The 19,055-nt window shown below is 42.7% G+C and overlaps 1 protein-coding gene across 2 annotated transcripts in view; it reads left to right on the top strand.

The window, feature by feature from the left end:
* per3 (period circadian clock 3) overlaps positions 1-19,055 on the top strand; it is a 40,406-nt gene that overhangs the window by 10,608 nt on the left and 10,743 nt on the right. The window contains exons 8-17 of one of the 2 annotated variants that reach the window (XM_080727591.1): positions 452-530; positions 901-1,007; positions 3,034-3,190; positions 8,567-8,675; positions 9,135-9,263; positions 9,700-9,808; positions 10,941-11,046; positions 12,370-12,494; positions 16,553-16,711; positions 18,194-18,508. In XM_080727591.1, coding sequence (XP_080583717.1) covers positions 452-530; positions 901-1,007; positions 3,034-3,190; positions 8,567-8,675; positions 9,135-9,263; positions 9,700-9,808; positions 10,941-11,046; positions 12,370-12,494; positions 16,553-16,711; positions 18,194-18,508 — 1,395 coding nt within the window. Of the gene's footprint in view, positions 1-451; positions 531-900; positions 1,008-3,033; positions 3,191-8,566; positions 8,676-9,134; positions 9,264-9,699; positions 9,809-10,937; positions 11,047-12,369; positions 12,495-16,552; positions 16,712-18,193; positions 18,509-19,055 lie in introns of both variants that reach the window. The other variant, XM_080727590.1, reaches the window with a different exon arrangement.

Raw genomic sequence — 19,055 nt, 5'->3', positions numbered from 1 at the left:
CGCACATCAAACACTAGTCCAAATAATACATGCATTTAACCCATTTAGGCCTGAACACATTATTACGCAATATTTTATGCTTTAAATATTAAAAAATAGCAGATATACAAGCTCACAGCGCGGCTGCGAGCTTGTAGATCTGCTATTTTTGAAAACATTGTGACATTTTTTGCAAATCTTTTGCAAATATTTTGACCCGATTCTATAAGTGTCTTCTAAATCCTTCTAAGGTCGATACGAGCTTGATCTTAGTATTTTGTAAAAGATTGGCAAAAATCCTATCCTATATCCCATCCTTAATTTGTACACATTCCAAGTTTCAAGTCCTCCAGTTATTCATGAACTCCTGAATGAGCCTGCTTCATATTAATCACAAAGAGCCTCCTATCAACAGAATAAACATGTTTAATAATCATAAAACACTGACACATGTGTGCTTCCTTCATTGCAGCCCCTCGCATCCCCATGGACAAACGCATCTTCACCACCACACACTCTCCTGGCTGTGTGTTCCTGGAAGTGGACGACAGGTCAGGGCCCGAACATACACACACGCGCGTGCACGCACACACACACACACACACACACACACACACACACACACACACACACACACACACACACACACACACACACACACACACACAACACACAAACACACACACACACAAACACACACACACACACACGCGCACACACACACACACACGCACGCACACACACACACACACACACACACACACACACACACACACACACACACACACACACACATGCACAGAGTGTGTCAGTCAGTATGTGGAGTGTTTGTGTTAAGTGCGTAGTAGTAGTCCGAGAGATTAAATTAGATTGAGAGGTAACTGGAACTGTCTGACCCAGAGTCCATGCTGCTGTCCACAGGGCCGTGCCGTTGCTAGGATACCTTCCTCAGGATCTGATTGGAACATCGTTGCTGAGCTGCGTTCACCCGGAGGACCGCCCCCTAATGCTCTCCGTGCACAGAAAGGGTACATCATGAATATCCACATAATTAATATCACATAGTTAATAAAGGGTACATCATGAATATCCACATAATTAATATCACATAGTTAAAGGAGCTATGGTCAACTTTTTCTTGAAAAACGGATGCTAAAATAAAAATAATGTAAACAAAGTTTCGGCCCTACAATGAAAAAGTTGACTATAGCTCCTTTAATAAAGGGTACATCATGAATATCCACATATTAATATCACATAGTTAATAAAGGGTACATCATGAATATCCACATAATTAATATCACATAATTAATAAAGGGTACATCATGAATATCCACATAATTAATATCACATAATTAATAAAGGGTACATCATGAATATCCACATAATTAATATCACATAATTAATAAAGGGTACATCATGAATATCCACATAATTAATAAAGGGTACATCATGAATATCCACATAATTAATAAAGGGTACATCATTATTGCGACCGTCAGGTCGCAGTTACTATCAAAACCTCAACCGGCTGTCTGTCAGTCTGTCTGTCTGTCACGTCACGTCACACTTTTGCCCTACTCATATCTCTGCCATCGTTGCCCCTATTCATGTGAAATTTTCCACACACACTCCTTGCCTGCCAAACCACAACCTTCAGGACCCCCGGACCTCCACGGACCCCCAGGGAACCCCTGCCACCGCTGCCAAATAGTGCAAAAATGACCAATTCAACACCCCAACTGGGCTGCTCACGGGGAATTCCCAGAGACCACCGACTCCTGCTGCTCCAACAGTCCTTCACCTTCATTGGTTTAACTTTGCCCCGCCCCCTCCCCTCATTGGCCCAAACTTTATTTGGCATTACTCATCAACCGTTTGTTGTACAAACTTGTGGGTGGTGTCAATTAACTTCATTAAGAGTCCTTCACCTTAATTGGTTTAACTTTGCCCCGTCCCCTCCTCTGATTGTCCGAAACTTTATTTGGCTTTACTCATCAACCGTTTGTCGTACAAACTTGTGGGTGGAACCAATGCCACTTACAGGCCTCTTTGTGTATACTGTGACCTGACGGACGTTTATCTCCCGATTAGGGAGTCTTACTGGTTATCTAATGCTCTCCGTGCACAGAAAGGGTGCATCATTAACCCATTTAGACCTGAAAAATAACAAAAAATATCTTCTAAATACTTCTAAGGTTTTTGAAAAACGTATGTTTTTATGATCCGTGGTTCTTAAACTTTTTCATGTCAAGGACCCCCAAAATTATATGTATTTGGCCGCCGACCCAATTTCTCAAAAATAGCAGATCTAGCTTCTAGGCTTCGTAAACAGAAGGTGTACAGGGCAGGCTGTTGTCATTAGAATCTTTAAACGCCTGGTATGTAACCATCTCTCCAGTGTATGTCCTGTGTATCAGTTTGCATTTAGAACAAAGAACAGTCATTGTGTGTGTGTGTGTGTGTGTGTGTGTGTGTGTGTGTGTGTGTGTGTGTGTGTGTGTGTGTGTGTGTGTGTGTGTGTGTGTGTGTGTGTGTGTGTGTGTGTGTGCGTGCGTGCGTGCGTGCGTGCGTGCGTGCGTGTGTGTACAGTAGAGCTGGGATACCCGACCGAAAACCCGCGGGGCCCATCGGAACCCGTGGGTTCGGGCCGGACGCATTTTCATAATTCATTGTCGGTCGATTCGGGTCGGACATATCATGCACTCTCTCTGATGGTGCACGCAGCGCACAACTCCTGTGTGTGCTGCTCGCGCAAATGCTGCAGGCATGGAGACGTAACTCTAAGCATGGAGAACGTCCTAAACGCTGAGGTAAAGGTGTTATTGTGCGCGCTGCTATTGAGCCCGCTGCTTGTTGGCGCTTTGTTTCCCACTACTGTCACTTGAATTGGAAGGGTTTTTTTGCGACGGTTGTGGTCCAGCAGGAGATTGCAGGCTGAGGTCCTTTAGTATCCAATTCAACTTCATCAAGTACACTTCATCTAGTGTTCTACAGTATGTCATCCATCAAGTACAACAGTGTTCATCTAGTGCTCCTATGTCTCATGTCCAGTGTTGAAGCATGTGGGCCAGCCTCCATTTGAACACTCTCCGCTGCGTCTGCGCTGCCAGAACGGAGACTACATCACCCTGGACACCAGCTGGTCCAGCTACATCAACCCCTGGAGCCGCAAGGTGGCCTTCATCATCGGACGACACAAAGTCAGGACGTAAGTGGAAGCACAGTGTTAGGCTTTGCACTTATTTCCACTGTGGTCCCCTTATAATAATAATAATAAGTGTAATAATAATAATAATAAAATAAATCCAATTTATATAACGCCTTTCTTGGTACTCAAAGTCACTTTACAAAACAGACCAAATAAAAGAAGAAATATAGCTGCAAGCAGCGATAAAGTGTCCAAGGCATAAAAAGCAGGAAAGCAAAAAGGCATCAAGGGAAAGCAAAGAAGAATATCAAAGAAAAACTAGAAGCAGTGTTCTTCCGAACAGGACTCCGGCAGGTCAGGTAGGTTTTTTTTTGGCCTAGTGGTGACTCTATAATAGGCCAAAGTGAAAAGGGTGCCACGTGTTCTTGGGCCTTTCACGGCAATCGGACGCTGCATGCGGGATTTGAAGCATTTTGTTCCAAAAATGTGTTTTTCAAAAATGTACCCGCTGGTGGCGCTATAACAGGCCAATGTGAGAAGGGTGGCATCTGTTCCTTGGACTAGTGGGAATGTGTGTGCAAAATCTCACACACATAGCAGGCTGCGTTTGAGACATTTTGTTCAAAAAGGAGCAATCCTGCAAACCTTGGAATTCAATGTTAGCCAATTAGATAGAATATGATATCTGACAAATCCATCATGATTACATCACTGTAGAGATACTGTGTACTGATTTGTGTGATTTTCGGATAAAATCTGAAGGAGTAATATTGAAGAATGTGTTTTACATACTGTAAGTCGGCCTTCTGGTGGCGCTATAAATGGCAGATGTGAAAAATGCAGGGCACAGGTTTTTCCTTGGCCTCTGGGAAGTGTGCATACAAAGTTTTAAACTAATCGGTGGTTATAGGTAAAAGCACAAATTGGCCTCTACACAACATGTATGCAAAAGACTGTAGGCCTATATGCAACAGACATAAAAAACTGTGACACTATGCACCTGGACAGTTTGATTATGTACTGTACATAGTAAGCCTTGCTGAACTATGAAGATCATATGAATCGGCACGGCTATGAATCTCATTTCTGTAGCGTAAGGCAACTTGATGTACAAGTACACCCCCTGGACATGACGCTAGCATGTCACAGGTAGATTCCCCCATTCCAACCCCTGATTCTGAGTTTCAAGCAGGGAGGCACTGGGTACCATTTTTTAGAATCTTTGGTAAGACGCGACCGGGGTTTGAACCTGGATCTCCCAGTCTCAGGGCAGACACTCAAACAACTAGGCCACTGAGCTGGTACATGATATTGTTGCAATCCTTGGAAATCACAACATAGGTGTAGACATGACAGTTTGTATTATAATGCTTGTTTCAGGATTTATGATGCAAAATACATTATTTAGTAATGGCGGATATTAAAATACGCATCAAGGGGGGTTGGGGGACATTTTTAGGAAGGCTCCATATCAGACATTGTTCAAGGAACCAAACTGTGAAGTGTACCAAATATCATGGTTTTATGCTTATATAAACCCCAGGCGGGATTCGATCCAACGACCTTCTGCATGAAAGGCATATGCCCTGACCACTACACTAGGCAGCCACAGAATCTGTTAGCCATGTTTGTTTAAAAAAAAAGTTCTATGTAGGCTGAGTGCCTTGATTTTATTGATTTCTTTTTTATATTTTGGAGGCTTGGGGTGAAATCAATCTGAGTAAATGTATTTCTGACATTTTCGAGTGATCATATTTTCTTTTACTCAGAACAGAAAAAAACGGCTGGCAGAGAAGGGCTCATTTTAAACATGAACTGGAGTTAGATCAGACGTGTCAACATTAAAGAGTTTGACATACGCACATGCCATGGGCATCCAGGATGTTAACATCAACTCAACCTGACGTGGGGTATGAACTCACAACCATCTGTATATCAGGCACAGGCACTGACCACTACACTACAGCAGTCACACATAAAGGACCTGTCATTTAAAAAAAAGAGAAAAAGTTTCATGCATACAAAGTTTTACACTAATCGGTGGTTATAGGTAAAAGCACAAATTGGCCTCTACACAACATGTATGCAAAAGACTGTAGGCCTATATGCAACAGACATAAAAAAAAAACTGTGATACTATGCACCTGGACAGTTTGATGATGTACATAGTAAGACTTGCTGAGCTATGAAGACCATATGAATCGGCCAGGCTATGAATCTCATAGGGCAGGAGCCTATCTCCTGTTTCTGTAGCGTAAGGTAACTTGTTGTACAAGTACACCCCCTGGACATGACGCTAGTATGTCGCAGGGAGTTACCCCCAATCCAACCCTAGATGTTGAGTTTCAAGCAGGGAGGAACTTGCCTGACTGCGAGCGCCAGACATCTCACACCACTACGTGGGGGGAGAGTCTGAGATTCCGGGCAGACATTCTATTTCGGCGGGGGGGGGCTAAAGCCTATTGACGTCACACACACACACACACACATACACACACACACACACACACGCGACGTCGACGTGGCGTGACATTGCAAAAATATGTTATTTCTCATAACATATGATATTTCTGCATGTTTACGTTAGTGCAAAATGGTATTAAAACGTGAAGAAACGGCACTATTTCATAGTTTATTAAAATAATACGAGTCGAGTCTGACTCCGCCATGACAGTTTTCACAGACCAATCAGAGTCCACTAGACTCTCACGTGGGCAGAGGACACCAATCAGAGTCCACGAGCGAGTCTCACGTGAGCTCAAGAGCTCTGTTTGGAGGGGGCTGGGACAGGAGCAGCCACACACGTGCCCCAAGCATACAACCCTGATTGGCCCATTCAATGCGCCCGCTCTTTGGGCGCTTTCGAAATAGATTAAAATATCTCCGGGTTCAGTCCACACTACACACCACCCACCAGCAGGTGGTGGTGATGTGTGGACTGAAGTGTCAGGCTAGGGAGGAACTGGGTCCCATTTTTTAGAATATTTGGTATGACGCAACCCAGGTTTGAACCCAGATCTCCCAGTCTCAGGGCAGACACTCAAACCACTAGACCACTGAGCCGGTACATGGTATCACCGCAATCCTTGGAAATCACAACATAGGTGTAGACATGACAGTTTGTATTATAATGCTTGTTTCAGGTTTCAGGATTTATGTCATGGTTTTATGCTTATACAAGCCCCAGGTGGGATTCGATCCAACAAGCTTCTGCATGTAAGGCATGTGCCCTGACCACTACACTAGGCAGCCACAGAATCTGTTAACCATGTTTGTTTAAAAAAAAAAGTTCTATGTAGGCTGAGTGCCTTGATTTTATTGATTTCTTTTTTATATTTTGGAGGCTTGGGGTGAAATCAATCTGAGTAAATGTAATCTGAGTATTTCTGACATTTTCGAGTGATCATATTTTCTTTTACTCAAAACGGCCGGTAGAGAAGGGCTCATTTTAAACATGAACGTGATCTGGAGTTAGATCAGACGTGTCAACATTAAAGAGTTTGACATACGCACATGCCATGGGCATCCAGGATGTTAACGTCAACTCAACCCGACATGGGGTTTGAACACTCAACCATCCGTATACCAGGCACAGGCACTGCCCACTACACTACTGCAGTCACACATAATGGACCTGTCATTTAAAAAGAAAAGAAAAGAAAAGGTTTCATGTAATGTACTTGACGCCTTCTTTCAAAATGATATAGCGCCCCCCCTTGGCCAATTGGGGTAAGATTGGTTTCAGTGATATTTGGACTAACCCTCTACAGTAGTTCATCATGAAAATTTTACTTTGCATGTATGTTTTAGAGGCAGAAGAATAATTTGCATAATACTTGCAATATTCATGGAATTATTAAAAAAGCATGTTTCAATTTTTTAAAAATCCGATCTGACAGATCTGTAGATATTGGTCCAAAGTTCATGTAAAAAAAGTTCTGTGCACGTGACGCGAAAGTTCTGGAATAAAAGCGGGTTTAAGTGTTTTACGAACTGCTCCAAATTGCGGAAAATCTAAGGGCGGAGCTTACTTAACAAAGACAAAGATGTCTTCAGCTTGAGTCAAGGTACGCGTGTAAGCAAGTTGCATGTCTTCAAACGAAACGAGGCATGACTTATGCCCCTTTAAAGTTTGAGTTTTCAAACGCTTCGTATAGCGCCCCCCTTTGGCCAATTCGAGTAAGATTGCTTTCAGTGATATTTGGACTAACCCTCGACATATTTGCCAAATGCCATGAACGTGTCACTTTGCATGTATGATTTAGAGGCAGAAGAATAATTTGCATAAAACTGCAACATTGAGTGAATTATTAAAAAATAATGTTTCGCTTTAAAAGAAATCCGGCCGCTGTGCGATGACCGCATTGGTCCAAAGTTCATGTAAAAAAAAGTTTTGCGCACGTTACGCGAAAATCCCAGGAGGAGATAGATTTTGACTGTTTTTCATATAATTCAAAATTGTGGGAGAAGTAAAGGTCAGGAGTCAAAAGTCAGAGCGTAAAAGTTGTTCGGCACGAGGAGACGCATAAGTGTATACAGGTTTCATTGCTGTATCTGAAACAGGGCATGAGCTACACCAGTTCAAAGTTGGCATTTTTCAAAGGCTTCCTACAGCGCCACCCTTTGGCCGATTGTTGCGAGCTTCGCGATTTAGCCGTTTGGCATAGTCCTCTGCCATACTGCCGAGTTTCGTAAAAAGCGACTGCACGGTCTAGCCGCTAGAGAAAAAGTGGCGGAATAATAATAATAATAGTGCTGAAGTCCAATATCAATAAGTGGCCTTCGGGCACTTCGTGCCTTGGCCACTAATAACTAGAATTACTAGTTAAAAGGTAAAGAAAAAACATTAAAATTAAAGTTATACCATGTAACTTTTTTTACAAAACAAATCTTAAAATTGTCCTAACTGTTTGTTCGCTAAAGTTTTAGAACACCCACTCCGTTATTTTCAGCTTCTAAAGTCTTCTCTTTATATGTTTTCTATGATCCTGGCCGGGGACCGGATTTCGCGGAAAAATTGCGTCATCTGCATCATCTGTATACGTTGTGTATACGTTGGCCAATCACATCGCGGATCATACACACATCACCGGCGCCTAACTCTGTCCCCACTAGGGGGAGCACAAATCCAGGATTTTCTCTTTTTTTTTTCTTTTTCGAAAAATCGGGTATTTGGGGTTATAAAGTCGGCTAAAATGGGTGATTACGGTGCATTGATAAGATCCAGGTTACGTCCATGGCAACAGCCTAGAAATAACAGACTTTTGAATGTTGTGATTGACCAATCAGAATCGAGCATTTAACCGAGCCATGTAATAATAAAGGGGCCAATAAATACCTATTCAGTCACTACTATCTCACTTAGCTGTGGTGCTGAAGCCTACCATGATCTTCTTAAGCAGAGCATATCCCTGTATCCATTTCTGTCTCTCACAGGAGTCCTCTGAACGAGGATGTGTTTGCTGCTCGCAGTAAAGATGACCTGCCGACGACCCATGATGAGATTAAAACTCTGCAGGCCAAGATCTACAAGCTTTTCCTACAGGTTGTCCATTTTATGTCCATGTACATCACTTATATTACGTTATATATCGTCGATGTTGGGTGAAAACCTTGTATGTCCAAAACCATTCGTTTTGCATTTATCATTTTAAAAATGATTTAAACTAGTGAAAACAGCCGATCTACAAGCACACAACGCCTCGCACCGCGAGGCGTTGTGTGCTTGTAGATCTGCTGTTTTCACTACTTTTGTGTGACGGCCTTTCATGATTAAGCAGGGCTTTACTTTGTGAAAGAACGGACACATTTGAAACTTGGAGATTCAAGGGTTCCACCCGACAACGACGATATGCACATATAATTCCAAACACATCAACCGAACGCCAGCGGTGGTTACGTGTTGTAACGCGTCTGTGTCAAGTTCCCTAACTTAAGTGTTTCTTGTCCACAACAGCCCGTCCATAACATAACTTAGCGATTCTTATATCTATGTCCACAACAGCCGGTCCACAACAACGGCTCCAGCGGCTACGGCAGCCTGGGCAGCAATGGCTCCCATGAGCACCACATCAGCTTAGCCTCTTCTAGTGACAGCAACGGCAACCTGTGGGAGGATTCACACCGGGAACCGGTGAGTCCACCGATTAAAGTCCTCAGTCGCCAGTCATTTAGAGTTAATATGTCTTACAATTTACAATTTAAGCATTTAGCAGACGCTCTTAATCCAGAGCAACTTACAATAATCAAGGTAATACATGAATACATCAACATTAATACATCAAATGGAAAGAAATAGTAAGCAAAACTAAGAAAAACAGGTAGACCAATCACCTATTCAGTAAAAACTCCATAACAAATTATAACATAAAAATAAAATAAAATGCTATCTAAATTTCATGTATGGTCATTGGGGGTAGGCAAGTGCAACGGTAATTGCTATGGGCGAAGGTGGAGTCTGAATAGGTGAGTCTTCAGACCACCTTTGCCATAGGAGCATGCCATGCGCCGAAAATAGGCGATCTACAAGCTGTGTGTGTGTGTGTGTCTGTGTTTGCTGGCTCGTACAGATGACCCTCCAGCAGGTCTGTGCTGATGTGAATCGGGTGAAGAGCTGGGGTCAACAGGCATACCTGGATTCCAGGCACAAGCTCATTCCTCTGGTGAAACCTGCCACAGGTAATCCAACTCATCCAGCACATCTGGACGGGCACTCCATTGTTCATTAAATCCAAGCTTTTTTTTTTTCATCTGACATCTCCCTATCTGATCTCCCAACATAGTCAGGAAAGGACAGATTGATGTGTTCAGCAGAAAAAGTACCAAAATAATGACACCAGGGGCTCTATTTTCGTCCATGCCTTCCCCTTATCCCTAAACTCTTTAGCCATGTTTTACTATTTACATGGTTCCCACGGTCATGAAATTCCTGGAAATATTTTGAAATTAGAAACATATTTTTCCAGTACTGGAAAGGTTTTGGAATTGATCAAGGGTCCTGGAAGGTCCTGGAAAAATAGCTATGCATTGTCTTTGGTTATTGATTTTGTTATTACCTCTGAAATGACAAATTAAACATTGGCCAAATTGTAAAATATTAGAGGCAGAAATTGTGAAAATAGCAGATCGGCTATTTTCACAATAGAACCGTGTTATACAAAATTCCTCAACTTAGTGCTCGTCAGGGTGCCGGGGTCCCCAGTTAAAATATGATTATTTCTGAGGTCACGGCCTGAAAAGGTTGAGAACCACTGCCATACACTACCTGTCTTTAGGCATTGCGTACAGGAGTAAGTGACTTGTTATTGAGCGGAATTATTGTTATAATATAGTCTTGGAAATTGGGTTAAATATTCTGGAAAAGTTTTGGAAATTCATTGGTAAAAATGTGTGGGAACCCTGTATTTAGATTTTTTTTTTATATATAGGGTGTAGGGTATTTCAAATAGCTGATCTACAAGCTCACATCGTGTAGATGTAGATTAGTTATTTGAAGTATTTTAAAATGTTTTTCAAAATAAATACAAAAGCAAACAAGTTTGGGGATAACGGGTGTGGCGAAAATATTGCTCTAGGTCTTTAATTAACTACTTAACCACCTTTTTATACTTCACTGTTCCATGGTTACTCTGCAGTCTACAAGCTGACAACGCGTCGCTTCGCCAGCTTGTAGACTGGCTACATTTATGAACTTGTTTGAGACCTTGACCTACAGTATGATCATTGATCATGACATGATGCCCAGAGCAGCGACAGGCAGGTTGGACGTTACCATGGTAACAACGTTTTGTTGTGGTCCTGTTCCCAGCAGCCCCGCCCCCCACCGAGGTCAGAGGTCACCACAACAAGGAAGGCAACAGGAAACAGGCTCACGTTCCCTCCTATCAGCAGATCAACTGTGTGGACAACATCATCAAGTATGTTTTATTATGACTAGGGACTGACTGGCTCGTTAATTATATAATGAGCACCTTATCGATCCTGCTTATTGAGCCAGGCTTTTATCAAGCCCACTAGTGGGCTTGATAAAAAAAATTGTTCTCCTGCTATGCTGCAAAAATGCGGAATTCCCTACCGACGGCCTTAAAGGAGCGTAAAGCCCTACCTTCCTTTAAAACCGCTGTGAAAAGTCACTTACAGGTGGCTGCAACTAGAAACTGGTAAAAAAGACAAAGCTTATCCGTACCTCCCCCTGACCTTTTTACTGTAAATACCATTTATTTTTGGAGCTGTGTGAAGCACAGGCTCCCTATACGTGGCCGTGTGGGTCTGTGTGTGTGTCTGTATGTAGCCTGAACTTCCTAAACTTCGGCACGCTACTAGTCCCACAGTTTTGCCACCACACACTCGCGCCATATGTCAAATCGACCGGCTTACTCGGGAATCGTGGGCTAGTAACTTGCTAAGAGAAAGGTTCAATAGTTTAATTGATATTAATTTATTAGTGAATTAATTTTCCCCATTGACTTATAATGGGAATCGCAAAAACTCACATTCAATTATTTGTCTCTCGCAAACCATAGGGGCTAGAGTTTCAAGACTTGGAGAGGAGGTTCATAATGATTTCAAGGATTAAATAAAAAATAATTGTGTCATTTGGCCGCATGGTGGCGCCATAACACCCCACTTTACGTTTTGGCCTGTAACTCTTGAACCGTAGGTCGGAAAATTAAAAATATTTTTTCCCTGGATTCCTTGGGTCATGACGCATCTCCCCATATAGGCCACGCCCATTTGCGCCATGATAGATTTTCCGCCATCTTGAATTTTCTCCAAAACACACTTTTTGCTCCTTTTCCTACATATTTTCTTCAAATGTCACAAAAATCGGTACACATGATCCACACACACACACACACACACACACACACACACACACACACACACACACACACACACACACACACACACACACACACACACACACACACAGCTCCACTTCACACGGGTGTGATTTTTTTATTTTGTTTCCCGACTGTCTTATGATGATATTTTCTGCCTAGTACTGTGTTTTATTTGTCACCAATTGAAACAAGCCCAGAAGCTTTCTTGTGGTCTTTATCCTTTTAGTTGACCTTGTACCAGTGAACTGTACTAGCCTGTACCTTTTCCTATGCAAACCTCTAATAAAGTCTTCGATCAATCAACATGCCACTGAATAAAAGCTCTATGTTGGACTTCACAGCATTCAACCCTAAGGTAATAATATGTGATGAAAGCTCTATGGTCTGTGTCTCCAGGTTCCTAGAGAGCTGCACCCCTCCAGACCTGAAACGCAAGAATGAATGTCGTTCCCAGGCTACCTCTTCTTCATCTTCATCATCCTCAGAGGACGATAAGCCCACCGCTCAGGCAGTTTCAGACGGTAAACACTGCGCCACCATGCCCCAAGAGATTGTATTTAAATCAAATCAAATAAAATCATGTTTATTTATAGAGCACATTTAACTCATCTGGTGCCGATCCCGAACTAGTTCGGCTTTATTTCAATCCAATACAATCTTTTTTTTATTAATTCACTTACCCCGAGCTGCTTGTAGAGTCGTGGGTGGTCCTGGCTCGCTAGCCGCTAGCCAGCTAGCCGTTCTACTCTGTCCGACGATATATTCCATTAAAAATGGTTTAAAATACATTTTTGAGCTCCCCAATGTTCACCCGATGTTCGGCGCCGCTTCCGATGAGTACACGAGTGTGCCGATCCCGAAGTAGTTCGGCTTTATTTAATTAAATGAATAAAATGATAAGAGGCCTTCTGAAGCCTGGCTTGATTTTTGTAGCTACTAGACGAAAGCTAATAACGTCCCGGCCGGCCGTAATTTGCGAACGCAATCGCCAATCTCCGCCTAATCCAATGAAAGACCGCATCTTTAAAGGCTTATATCTCTTTTTTGTGTTTTAGGAAAGCGGCGCGAGGTTTATTTACGGCGAAATCGCCCAAAAATGATCTTTTGGATGACAAAATGGGAATAGCCATTCTGTTAGCATCTTCATCCGGGACATTTCCATGCCGTGCATGAACGTGAGGACGTCAGGTCCTGGAAGCTGAAGTCCTGGAAGCTAAAGCGCTCGCCTATGAGAGATGCGCTGGCATTCTTTGGCCCCTAGAGGGCGCTGGCGCTCAAAGAGTTAAAAAACAACTTAGGTCAGGGGTCTTCAACGTTTTCAGGCTGAGGGCCCCTAAGTTCAGAGAGAGATGAAGGGATCCCCACAACCTTTTCATAGTTTCCATATAGTTTCATGGTTTGACAGCAATGATCATCAGTGTGTTTTGGATTCATGTCCATTTGTGTTTTCAGATATTTAACCACATGAACCGTCAACCCTTAAAAAACTTGACCTTTCACTCTGCACTTAGTCCATTCTTTTCCCCCTCTACACCAAAGCTTTTTGCCGAAAATAGTTGATCTACAAGCTCACAACGCCTCGCGCTGCGAGGCGTTGTGAGGCGTTCGGCTCTCAGAATATGGACACTAGAAAAGAAACGATCTATCACGCAAAGATTTGGAGGACTCCCTATAGTAACTCTGAGGACCCACCTAAGTTACACTTAACTCATTCCCTGCCTCCCCCGATAGTCCCGAGAAAATCCCAATGTCGTTCCCCGCCAGGCCCGATAGTCCCGAGAATTTGCTTTTATATAATGTAATGTTTAATTACATTCTTCCACAGCCCGTCACAAAGTCTGAGCCTTTTATCTTAAAGGGAACCTAAAATATCACACATCAAAGTAAGTGTGTTTGAAAAAAATACTGTAATAATGTATAAATTGCAATACAAATGTATAAATCTCCCCATAACCCACAGTGAACTGGCAAAAGACGCATTTGAGCTCAAAAGGCTGGCTGCCGGAAAAAAAAAGAGAAGAAAAAAAAGTGTGAGAACAGCTGTGTGTGTGTGTGTGTGTGTGTGTGTGTGTGTGTGTGTGTGTGTGTGTGTGTGTGTGTGTGTGTGTGTGTGTGTGTGTGTGTGTGTGTGTGTGTGTGTGTGTGTGTGTGTGCTTCCCTCCAGGACCACTATATCTCTGTTTCAGTGGTCCCTGTTGGACCCCCTGATGGTGTTCAGTCCCATAAAAAAACAGTGCTATCAGTGAGATCTGCCTCTCTCTCTCTCTCTCTCTCTCAAGACACAAAACACACAATTATCGCCAATTCGCCATATAAATGCTTCTAAAACGTACCTGATAATGATGATGATTGATTTGAATCCACACCCTGGGTTATAATACATATATCCAGGCTATAATATTAGTTTTGTAATGGTATTTAGTCCACAAACTTTAGTCTACAAACAAGCCATGATCGCCTTTGCAAAGGTGGGGGTCCCTGGTCGCCTTTCTAACGGAACCAATAAGGGGTCCGCGGGTCCAACGCTTCGCCGACCTCCCAGAGCAGTGCGGAGTTACATAACATTGTAAAATCAATCAATAAGCCGATCATTTGTTACATAAAGTTCACATGATCCAGTTGCAGGGACAAGTGGTCCCTGTCGATGGGGTCTCACAAAGGGGGTCCCCTGGTCTCCAGCCAACACTTAGGGAACCAGGTGGGCGTGGGGGTCCCTGGCCCACGCTCCACCAAAACAAGCATCAACTACAGCCAACAAGCGATCGATCAACTACAGCCTCGCCTCGTTAGCAAACTGCGTCTGCCCTGCTCTTGCCAGGGCAGTGCAGAGGATTTTTTAGGGGCAGGGGGAGACATTTTCTAACATGTGCTAGAATGTGAAAATAGCAGATCTACAAGCTCTACAAGCTCTCAAAGTGTCGCAGAGCGACGTGTTGAGAGATTGCTGATCACCTTGTTGAACAAATGTCATAGCAATCCATTCTAGAGGTGTATTCTAGAAGTGTTATTGCGACCGTCAGGGAGCAGTTTACTATGAAAACCTCCACCGGCCGTCCGTCGGTCGGTCACACGTCACACGTCACACCTTTGCCCTGCTCATATCTCCGCATCAGTATATAGGGCTTGTTTGTTTATTGTATGACATCACGCCACATCATCAGCTGTGGACTCTGTGATGTCATCGTATCGCATCAGTATATAGGGCTTGTTAGTTTATTGTATGACATCACGCCACATCATCAGCTGTGGACTCTGTGATGTCATCGTATCTCCATATATGGCCATCTCCGTATATGGAGATATAAGTCGTCCATGCCCAAGTATGGGCTGGTGAGGTCAGACTTTGTGTGATGCGTAGGTTATCTCAATATATGGAGATTCAACATTCCAGGCAATGCTCTCTTCCCTGGTGAGAATTGCCCCTTTATATAGGGCTTGTTTGTGTATTGTATGACATCACGCCACATCATCAGCTGTGGACTCTGTGATGTCATCGTATCTCCATATATGGCCATCTCCGTATATGGAGATATAAGTCGTCCATGCCCAAGTATGGGCTGGTGAGGTCAGACTTTGTGTGATGCGTAGGTTATCTCCATATATGGAGATTCAACATTCCAGGTGTAACTATGGCTACCCGTATGACGTGAGAGGTGGAGGTTGTGATATTTGTGGAGATAAGCGACCAACGGTCGATTATCTCCCGATTAGGGAGTCTTACTGGTTGTAAAGACTCATGCCCCCTTTGATGTCAATGTGTGTGTGTGCACCTGTAGGCCTACAGAGCGCAACTAGCATTTACACACAGAAACAGAGAGACAGCGCCCCCAAGTGACTTGTAGCAGACTTGTAGAATACTGTAGCAGTAATAGTATATCAATGTGAACTTGCTGTTTTTGGTCAGACATAGCATATAAAAATATTTTTCTCTGCATTTTTCTAAACAGAAAATTCTAAAAATAATTCCTATTACATAATTACATTAGTACACTTATCTGAGTGCCTGACGCCATAAATACAAATATCAACTGAGTTATTCGCTCGAAAAGCCATCAATCACAAAAAGGTCAATATCTCCAGTTCTTTCAATTATAGCTGGATTTTGGTCAAAAATGGCTATTTTGAGATGGCTGCAACTATAGAAAAAAAAGCTTTTTATTTATTTATTTTATTTTTCGGTGAGACTAGAGTTTGACCTGTTTCATTTGAGGTTCTGTATGACATTGTCGAAAAAATACAGAATTTAGGAAAAATGTCAATATAAAAAAAATATATCAATTTTTTTATTAAACAAAATGGCAGGAGAGCCATACAGTCAATGTTAAAATGGCGGCCAATGTGTTAAGTTACACTTGACTTGATTGAGTTGTTTTAATCTGTGTGTCAATACTGAGGAATTCCAACGTAAAAAAGACCGTAAAAGGTCTTATTTGGGATGTTCCTTTTAGGCAGGGTGTTCAACTGTACTTCTACATTTCAATTGTATTGACTATACTTGTACTGTTCTCCATTTTTGTCTAATAAAATAATCAATCAATGAAAAACTGCTCATTCCCTGTGTTGTTGTTGTGTTGTCCAGAGGTGGTGCTGGAGAGCCAGGTGTCGGTGGACACGTCCACAGCAGCAGCCGTGGTGGGAGCTCCGCTCACAGACATCACCATGTCCACCAAGGCCATGTCCGTCACCAGCCAGTGCTCCTACAGCAGCACCATAGTCCATGTGCCACAGCCAGAGTCAGGTACGCTGTTATTTGTGCAAGTCTTTGAACAGTGGCGTCAGTTCAGAAAAAGCTAAGGTATGGCAACATGACTGGTGTCTTCGTGCGCGTTCAAGACACCAGTCATGTTGCCATACCTTATCAACAGGCATGATTCATTTATTTTGAGAAGTACATTTTCTTTTTTTCCCCCCGTTTCTATGGTTTCTTGGTCTGGATATGGCAGCCTGGAACGGTTGTTCAAGTGCAGCTAAACTTGGCATGTTAGTAAACGTGCCACAATTAACAATATTGCATTGCAACTGTGCAGCTGACCTGCGGAATCTGGGAATATACCATTCTGTCAAGGGTGGAGAATATAATTATAATACCTTGTTAAAGTGACCATTTTGTTACATTTAGCATTTGTAGTTATTATACTGTAATTTAACAACATAATAACCAGAACAGATAGACAAAGAGACATTCATGGATTTATATTTAATATAAATCCATGAATAAATCATTTTATTTCCCCCCCTGGACCCAGGGTATGGCAGCTGCATACCCCTGCCATACCCAATTGACGCCCCTGTCTTTGAATATATTGATCCGATTCTATAAATGTCTTCTAAATCCTTCTAAGGTTTTTGAAAAAACTCATGTTTCTATCATCAGTGATTCATGTCAAGGACCCCCTTGAATTATGTATTTGGCCGCGGACCCCCGCCTCAAAATATTTTGTTCCAGGGACCCCCCGGAAGTACAAACGTTCGCTTAAAAAATATATATAATGAAAGATTTGCACAAATTGTCATGATTTTTCAAAATAGCAGATCTACAAAATCATAGCGTGGCACTCGGCCAAAGTATAATATAATCATTCAAGCAGTTAAAATCTAAAGTGACACCGATGTGTTCCAGGTGTTAATTCAGGCCTAGAGTTATTGAATGCTTTAACCGGTGCTGCGCTGCGAGCTTGTAGATCTGCTATCTTTGAAAAAGTTGTGAAAATGTGTGCAAATCTTTGAATATATGTATTTTCAAAGCGAACGTTTGTAACTCAAAATTTTCTTCTGGGTGGTCCCTGGAACTAAATATTTTGAGATGGGGGTCCGTGGCCAAATAAATATCATTTTGGGGGTCCTTCACATGAAAAGGTTTGAGCACCACTGACATAGTAGTCTCTCAAGAACAGACTAACTGAGCTCCAGTTAAGTGAAAAGGACCTTTTCTTTGACGATGGCTGGCCAGATTGCTGACATAGAAACATAGGTCTTTTCAAAAAAAATCTTAGAAGGATTCAAAAGACACTTATAGAATCGGGTCAAAATTCTAATTTTCACGATTTTTCAAAAATAGCAGATCTACAAGCTCGCAGCGCGGCACTCGGTGCCGCGCTGTGAGCTTGTATATCTGCTATTTTTCAATAGTTAAAGCATAAAATAATGATACACAATAATGTGTACCCGTTCCGAATGGTTTAACTCTGCCCCTGTGGTGTTTCCCGTGTCCTCCTCCCAGAAGTGACTGCTCTGGAGGACACTCCCATGGGCAGCGAGCCCGCCGACCCTCCAGCAGCGCCGGCTCCCACCACCGCCGCCACCCCGGCCCCGGCCCGCTCCGCCCCCCACAGCCCCACCCACAGCTCCAGCTCCGCCCCCACGGAGGAGGAGCTGCGCCTCCTGGGCCTCCTCACCAAGGAGGTGCTCTCGGCTCACACGCAGAAGGAGGAGAAGGAGTACGTGGACCGCTTCCAACACCGCATCCTCCAGAGCCCCTACTGGGCCCACCTGAGCCACGACAGCTGCTCCCTGGCTCCCCACTCACACCATCCAGGTAGGTTTGAAAACCAGCGTTAATTTTGGCAGCAAATCTTTGATTTAGTTTTAGTTCCCGTCCTTTTGAATAAAATGCTATTTAGTTTTAGTCATATTTTAGTAATCTGTTTTAGTTTTAGTCTAGTTTTAGTCAACTAAATATCATAATATTTTAGTCGACTAAATGTACAGTTGATTTTGTCGACAAAACATTTTTTGCGGGCCTTGATGGTGTCGTAATGGCTGATTTTACACACTTGATTGCACTCTGAAAATAGCCGATCTACAAGCTCACAACACGTCGCATCCGTGTTGTGAGCTTGTAGATCTGCTATTTTCAGAGTGCAACACCCGAGTGCAACCAAACATAAAATTACTTATCTTTTAGTTCTACTAGTCCCTACCGTGAAATATTTGTTGACACAATTGTCAATATATTTAGTCATAGTTTTAGTCACCATAGCTTAGTTTTTATTTAGTTTCTATTTAGTTTTCATCAGTGAAAAAAGCAAGTCGACGAAAGTTTTTCGTCATAGTTTTACTCAATGAAATCAACACTGTTGAAA

This window comes from Nannobrachium achirus (assembly GCF_963921795.1).
Source record: "Nannobrachium achirus genome assembly, chromosome: 6".
NCBI lineage: Eukaryota > Metazoa > Chordata > Actinopteri > Myctophiformes > Myctophidae > Nannobrachium > Nannobrachium achirus.
Note: the sequence above shows the minus strand (reverse complement) of the source record. Positions and strands in the feature narration are given on the sequence as shown.